General features: G+C 39.7%; 1 protein-coding gene across 1 annotated transcript; it reads left to right on the top strand.

Annotated features, from left to right (window-relative positions):
• The first annotated feature begins 2,487 nt into the window (after positions 1-2,487).
• Positions 2,488-8,084, top strand: LOC102398867 (THO complex subunit 2-like). Its single transcript, XM_044945738.2, has one exon. The coding sequence runs from the start codon at positions 2,970-2,972 to the stop codon at positions 7,803-7,805; it is 4,836 nt and encodes a 1,611-aa protein (XP_044801673.2). The 5' UTR covers positions 2,488-2,969; the 3' UTR covers positions 7,806-8,084.
• Positions 8,085-8,429: the final 345 nt, after the last annotated feature.

Here is an 8,429-nt window from a genome sequence, read left to right as displayed (position 1 = left end):
AACTTGCTTTATTACCAAATGAATTTAGATAATTATTTCCATCTCAAACTCAAGTCAGTTTATTTTTTAAAAACTAATTAGATTATTTTTAGCCTGAGAATGGATGATCTGAGAGTCCTACATTTTCTATTGCCCGGGTTCCCTTTAACACAACTTGACTGATCTGAAGACAACAGTGTACAGACCTAAGTTCTCGTTTTGAAATCTACTCTTTCTTCTTCTCTTTGGTTATTTAGTTTAGCTGCTTATATAGTTTCTTTGGGATGCCCTGCTTGGTGGTTTTTTTCTTTTGTATTATCATAATAGAAATCATCAAAGAGTTAAAACTAGTACTTTCTAATCCACTATTTCAAGTCTATTTATTGCTGGCCATTGCCTAATCATGGCAAACATATGCACCAATATGATATAGAGAATAAAATTAAGATTATGTAACACTTACAGTTGCCTACAGAATACACAACTAAAGTTGTATACAGACTTTTCAGGCCCTTTCTAGATTTAAATAAGCCACAATCAAACCTCCTGATGGTGCATTTGCTTATCTGAGGTCTCCATACTGACCACTTAGTAAATGTTCAGGAATCTGACTTTTTATTTTTAACTGCCGAAGAATCTCACCATGAACTCTTACTTTACCACAAGCCTTCAGGAAAGTCAGATGAGAACAAGCTCTCCTTTCCTCTTATAAAATCCAAATTTCTGGTGACTTAAGAAACCATGTTTTATCACAAGGGTACTTGATAATTCCTCAATACAGTCCATCCTTGATTATCGAGGGGTGTTAAGTTATGTACTTCTGAGTTTTCTGTAGTTTATAATTCTAGGTTGAATCTTCCCTTTTGCCATACATAGCTCCAGATTATCTTTCCTTATATCATTTGTGTGTGGTTAAGAGCTTACAAGCTTTAACAACATTAACCTATCTAATATGTTGCCCCCAAATCACATAGGACTCTCAAAACCAAAAGTCAAGTGTTTGGTGCACGGCCCAGATTCCCCTTCCAGGCAGAAGCTCTCATTTTCCTAACCTCCAGGGCTGTGGCCTACGGAGCTCTCACAGCAGTCTCTCCCCATGAATTGCCCTTGAGTGAAAAGACCTGCTTTGCCCAATATTCTAAGCAACACACATCCAATGACTCTTAAATGTAGGAAGTTACAAAACTAACCTCTGATCCCCTTTCTCCACACCCCCATACCCTATTGGGGTGAGTCATTCCAGTTTCAGAGCTCTCCATGTGATCAGCTGAGACTTCCTTTGCAACTGTTATCAGTTTAATTTCTCCCTCCACCCAACCCTGTTTCCTTCACTTCCTTGTGGGTGTTAGTTATAGGAGGTTCTCCAAAATATCACCTGGATGCAATGGGATTCAACCTACGGTTGTTAATGTCAGGAGTGATCCTAGAAAGGAGACTCTGAAGATTTTGGAGTTGGGTCACCTACCAGTTGGCTGGTAGATTATGGGTACCCTGGCCTGCTATAGTGGTGAAATTGGTAAACTTTCAAGGTGGTAAACTGGGAGGGGAATAGGGATTGTCCCAGGTATTATAAATTCCAGGGAGGAACAGTAATATTAAGAAAAGGGGAATCAAATGATTTATTCTAGTAATGCCTTTGTTGTGCTGTGTTTGCTCAGTTGCGTAGTCATGTCCAACTCTGCAACTCCATGGACTGTAGCCTGCCAGGCACCTCTGTCCATGGGACTTTTTTTCTAGCAAGAATACTGGAGTAGGTTGCCATGCCCTGCTTCAGGGGATCTTCCCATTCAGGGACTGATCTACATCTCTGTGTCTCCTGCATTGGCAAACAGATTTTTTTTTTTTTTTTTTTAACCACTGTATCACCAGGGAGGCCCTCAGTGCCTTTAAAAGGTAGCAGAATATGCCACTCCAAAATACAACTGCAAAAGTTTAGAGCATGCAACCCTAAAATATGCCACTTTGGTATATTGATTATTTTGAGCTGTAGGTACTTGAAAAACAGCAAATGCTGGAAGAGGTTTTCTCTGAACTCCCATTTTTGCCTAAAGACAGATCCTCCAAAAGAGACTCGACTGTCATAGATCCCCTCCCTGGGAATTGCATCAGTCTGGGGAGATTGACTCATCACAGGAGAGAAGAATAGAAGGTGACAACCCTGTCACAAACATTGTCACAGAATATCATACCTACCATCTATCCTTCTAAAGTCGCTTAGTCATATCTGATTCTTTGAGACCTCATGGACTATAGTGTCCCAGCCTCCTTCCTTCTTGGGATTTCCCAGGCAAGAATAATGGGTATCCATTTCCTCCTCCAGGGATCCTCCCAGCCCACAGGCTGAATCTGCATCTCCTGTATTGGCAGACAGGTTCTTTACTGCTAAGCCACCAGGGAAACCAGTAAAGATGGTATTTAAGTCTAAATTTTAAGCTACCTTGGAAAATTACTCATTTTTCCCTGAGTATCTCCCATGTACACCATGAAGTATGCATGTTAAACTTTTGATTGTTTTTCTTTTGTTAATCTGTCTTATTACAGAAGTCTCAGCAAAAATTCAAAAGGGTAAAGGGAAAATGAATATATTATCCATACTCATTAGAGAATAATAAGGCTGATGGTGATTAACAATTTAGGGCAAAATATGAAAGTTAGATGGTTTCCTGGGTGGCTATATATATATTTGCCTCCTGCTGTGAAAGGGCAGAAAAACTTGCAGAGTTAATTCTAAAGGTAGTGGATCTCTGGACAAAGTTGCATTCTCCACCTCTGCCAGGCAACTCTACTTACTAACCTCCGAGTTTGTTGATTAGGCAGGAGTGAGAGACCCCGAGATTTGTGATGGTGATATTTGAGTTGACACATTAAAAAACGTGGCCTAGATTTTTCTGGACAATCTGGTTCTGCATTAATGGCTCAATTCTCCCCACTGAAAATTTTTCATTCCCCCTTTGCTTGAGCAGTCTCGGGAGCGCGGACAGACGGCGGCCATGCTCGGAACCAGGGCCTTCCCTACAACTTCCGGTTCCGCCTCTGCTACTGGTAAGGGGAAGATGGCGGCCGCAACTGTGGTGGTTCCTGTAGAGTGGATAAAGAATTGGGAGAAGTCAGGGAAAGGCGAATTTTTACATTTATGCCGGATCCTCAGTGAAAATAAAAGCTACGATAGTTCAACTTATAGAGATTTCCAGCAAGCTGTTTATGAATTATCATACCATGTCATTAAAGGAAATCTAAAGCATGAACAGGCATCTAAAGTTCTGAGTGACATTAGTGAATTTCGTGAGGATATGCCCTCCATTCTTGCTGACGTATTCTGCATATTAGATATCGAGACAAATTGTTTAGAAGAAAAAAGCAAGGGAGACTATTTTACACAATTGGTATTAGCATGTTTGTATTTAGTTTCAGACACAGTTCTAAAGGAACGCTTGGATCCAGAAACATTGGAATCGTTAGGGCTTATCAAACAATCACAGCAATTCAATCAAAAGTCAGTTAAAATCAAAACGAAACTCTTTTATAAGCAGCAAAAATTTAATTTGTTAAGAGAAGAAAATGAAGGTTATGCCAAGCTGATTGCTGAATTGGGGCAAGATTTATCTGGAAATATTACTAGTGATTTAATCTTAGAAAATATCAAATCTTTAATAGGATGCTTTAATCTGGATCCCAATAGAGTTCTGGATGTCATTTTAGAAGTGTTTGAATGCAGGCCGGAACATGATGACTTCTTTATATCTTTATTAGAATCTTACATGAGTATGTGTGAGCCGCAAACACTGTGTCATATTCTTGGGTTCAAATTCAAGTTTTATCAGGAACCAAATGGAGAGACTCCTTCGTCTTTATACAGAGTTGCAGCAGTACTTCTACAATTTAACCTTATTGATTTAGATGATCTTTATGTACATCTTCTTCCAGCTGATAATTGCATTATGGATGAACACAAACGAGAAATTGTAGAAGCTAAGCAGATCGTTAGAAAACTTACAATGGTTGTATTGTCTTCAGATAAAATTGACGAGCGAGAGAAAGAAAAGGAAAAAGAAGAGGAGAAAGTGGAGAAGCCACCTGACAACCAAAAACTTGGTTTGTTGGAAGCCTTGTTAAAGATTGGTGATTGGCAGCATGCGCAGAGCATTATGGACCAGACGCCTCCATACTATGCAGCTTCACATAAACTAATAGCCCTTGCTATTTGCAAGCTGATTCATATAACTATTGAGCCTCTCTACCGAAGAGTTGGCATTCCTAAAGGTGCTAAAGGCTCACCTGTTCGTGCTTTGCAAAGTAAGAGAGCACCAAAACAAGCAGAGAGCTTTGAAGATTTGAGGAGAGACGTCTTCAATATGTTCTGTTACCTTGGTCCCCACCTTTCTCACGATCCCGTTTTATTCGCTAAAGTGGTGCGGATAGGCAAGTCATTTATGAAGGAGTTTCAGTCTGATGGACACAAACAAGAAGATAAAGAGAAAACGGAAGTTATCTTTAGCTGTTTGCTTAGCATTACTGACCAGGTATTACTTCCATCTCTTTCTTTGATGGACTGCAATGCTTGTATGTCTGAGGAACTATGGGGAATGTTTAAAACATTTCCATATCAGCATAGATATCGTCTATATGGCCAGTGGAAGAATGAAACTTACAACAGTCATCCACTTTTAGTAAAAGTTAAAGCTCAAACAATAGACAGAGCCAAATATATCATGAAGCGTCTAACCAAGGAAAATGTGAAGCCTTCTGGAAGACAAATTGGGAAGCTGAGCCACAGCAATCCAACCATTTTGTTTGATTATATCTTGTCACAAATACAGAAGTATGATAACTTGATAGCACCTGTAGTAGATTCATTGAAATACCTCACTTCGTTGAACTATGATGTCTTGGCCTATTGTATCATTGAAGCTTTAGCTAATCCAGAAAAGGAGAAAATGAAACATGACGACACAACCATCTCAAGTTGGCTTCAGAGTCTGGCTAGTTTCTGTGGTGCAATTTTTCGTAAATATCCAATTGATCTTGCTGGTCTTCTTCAGTATGTGGCTAATCAGCTAAAGGCAGGCAAAAGTTTTGACCTGCTTATACTGAAAGAAGTGGTACAAAAAATGGCAGGAATAGAAATTACAGAAGAAATGACAATGGAGCAACTAGAAGCCATGACTGGTGGAGAGCAACTAAAAGCTGAGGGTGGTTATTTTGGCCAGATAAGAAACACTAAAAAATCCTCCCAGAGATTAAAGGATGCACTATTAGACCATGCTCTTGCTCTTCCTCTCTGCTTGCTTATGGCTCAGCAGAGGAATGGGATAATCTTTCAGGAAAGTAGAGAGAAACATTTGAAACTTGTGGGAAAACTCTATGATCAGTGTCATGATACCCTGGTACAGTTTGGTGGGTTTTTAGCATCTAATCTAAGCACAGAAGATTATATAAAGCAAGTGCCTTCAATTGATGTGCTCTGTAATGAATTTCACACACCTCATGATGCAGCATTTTTCCTGTCTAGGCCAAAGTATGCACACCATATTTCATCAAAGTATGACGAACTTAAAAAATCAGAGAAGGGAAGTAAACAGCAGCATAAAGTTCATAAGTACATCACATCATGTGAAATGGTGATGGCTCCTGTTCATGAAGCAGTGGTTTCCTTACACATTTCCAAAGTCTGGGATGACATCAGTCCTCAATTCTATGCCACATTCTGGTCATTGACAATGTATGACCTTGCAGTTCCACATACTAGCTATGAACGGGAAGTCAATAAACTTAAAATCCAGATGAAAGCAATTGATGACAATCAGGAAATGCCTCCAAATAAAAAGAAAAAAGAGAAGGAGCGATGTACTGCCCTTCAGGACAAGCTTCTCGAAGAAGCAAAGAAACAGATGGAACATGTACAGCGAATTCTGCAGAGACTGAAACTGGAAAAGGACAACTGGCTTTTAGCAAAATCTACCAAAAATGAGACCATCACAAAATTTCTACAGCTGTGTATATTTCCTCGATGTATTTTTTCAGCAATTGATGCTGTTTACTGTGCTCGTTTTGTTGAATTGGTACATCAACAGAAAACTCCAAATTTTTCCACACTTCTTTGCTATGATCGAGTTTTCTCTGATATAATTTACACAGTCGCAAGCTGTACTGAAAATGAAGCTAGTCGATATGGGAGATTCCTTTGCTGCATGGTAGAGACTGTGACCAGGTGGCACAGTGATAGAGCCACATATGAAAAGGAATGTGGAAATTATCCAGGATTCCTTACTATATTACGAGCAACTGGATTTGATGGTGGAAATAAAGCTGATCAATTAGACTATGAAAATTTTCGACACGTTGTACACAAATGGCATTACAAACTAACCAAGGCATCGGTACATTGCCTTGAAACAGGCGAATATACTCACATCAGGAATATCTTGATTGTGCTAACAAAAATACTTCCTTGGTACCCAAAAGTTTTGAATCTGGGTCAGGCTTTGGAAAGAAGAGTTCATAAAATCTGCCAAGAGGAAAAAGAGAAGAGGCCAGATCTATATGCATTGGCTATGGGCTACTCTGGGCAGTTGAAAAGTAGAAAGTCATACATGATACCTGAAAATGAGTTTCATCACAAAGATCCCCCTCCGAGGAATGCAGTTGCCAGTGTACAAAATGGGCCTGGTGGTGGGCCTTCTTCATCGTCGATTGGAAGTGTATCTAAGTCAGACGAAAGCAGTACCGAGGACAGTGATAAATCAAGGGAGAGATCTCAGTGTGGTGTGAGAGCTGTTAATAAAGCTTCTAGTGCCACACCAAAAGGGAATTCAAGTAATGGAAATAGTGGCTCTAACAGCAGCAAAACTGTTAAAGAAAATGACAAAGAAAAAGGAAAAGAGAAAGAAAAAGAGAAAAAAGAAAAGACTCCAACTACTACTCCAGAGGCCCGAGTACTTGGTAAAGATGGTAAAGAAAAACCAAAGGAAGAACGGCCAAATAAAGATGAAAAAGCAAGAGAGATGAAGGAAAGAACATCTAAATCTGACAAAGAGAAAGAAAAATTCAAGAAGGAAGAAAAAGCTAAAGATGAGAAATTCAAGACCACTGTCCAGAATGTAGAATCAAAGTCAACTCAAGAAAAGGAAAGAGAGAAGGAGCTGTCCAGAGAACGAGATATAGCAAAGGAAATGAAATCAAAGGAAAATGTTAAAGGAGGAGAGAAAACACCAGTTTCTGGGTTCTTGAAGTCACCTGTTCCCCGATCAGATATTGCAGAGCCTGAAAGGGAACAGAAACGTCGCAAAATTGATACCCATCCTTCTCCATCACATTCCTCAGCAGTAAAGGTTACAGCCATACTTCCCAAAGTTCCTCTGGGTTCCGAGAACTATGCCAGCTCACCTGCCATCTCCATTCATTTTCTACAGGACAGTCTCATCGAACACAAAGAGCCTTCAGCAAAGCTCTACATTAATCATACTCCTCCACCACTGTCCAAGAGAGAAATGGACAAGAAAGATTTGGACAAGTCAAGGGAAAGATCCAGAGAAAGAGAAAAAAAAGATGAAAAGGACAGGAAAGAGCGGAAAAGGGATCACTCAAACAATGACCGAGAAGTGCCACTGGACTTAACCAAGAGGCGGAAAGAGGAAAATGGAACAATGGGGGTTTCAAAACACAAAAGTGAAAGTTCATGTGAGTCTCCTCATCCAAATGAGAAAGACAAGGAAAAAAATAAGTCAAAATCTTCAGGCAAAGAAAAAGGCGGTGACTCATTTAAATCTGGGAAGATGGATAAAATCTCCTCTGGTGGCAAAAAGGGTGTGGACAGATCCCTAAGCTGAAGGTCTCCCAGAGGAGGATGCCAAAGCTCCATGCATCACTCTCAGAACAATATCTCCCATAATTGAGAGCTTCTGGTACTGTCCATTTAATGGGAATCTGCTTTAAATCAGAAGATGAATGCACACCACCATCCTCTTGATGGGACATTCCAAAGTCACTGGTTTTCAGAACATTATTTTCACCTCCAGACAGTTTCTTGCAGCAAGGTCCTGGTGTATACAATTTTACCTGAGATTTGCCATCCAGAAGCAGCATCTAATAAAAATTTCACTAACTGTTTTAGGTCATCCTTCTTTCTCAGAAAGGTGAGGAAATCACATCCTGGAACAAGTCCCTTAATTTTGTAGATAGGCTGTATTTGTGTGCTAACTTTTATGAGTTTTACAATATTGGTATGATTATATTGCTTGAGGATTTTGGCTTCTTGTAAAAATTTTAATTTCAGTTCCTGGGAAAGATCATCTTCACATGTTCTGACAGTGATATCAATTTTATCTTTTAATGTGCCCCTAAATGTGTCATCAAAATTTCCCTTGCCCAGTAATTATGACAGCTTCATGATTGAGACGGAGAAGGCAGTGGCAACCCGCTCCAGTACTCCTGCCTGGAAAACCCCATGGATG

The sequence above is a fragment of the Bubalus bubalis genome, chromosome 1, assembly GCF_019923935.1.
Source record: "Bubalus bubalis isolate 160015118507 breed Murrah chromosome 1, NDDB_SH_1, whole genome shotgun sequence".
In the NCBI taxonomy this organism is placed as follows: Eukaryota; Metazoa; Chordata; class Mammalia; order Artiodactyla; family Bovidae; genus Bubalus; species Bubalus bubalis.
The sequence above is the reverse complement of the archived record's forward strand: the minus strand, read 5'-3'. Positions and strand labels throughout refer to the sequence as shown.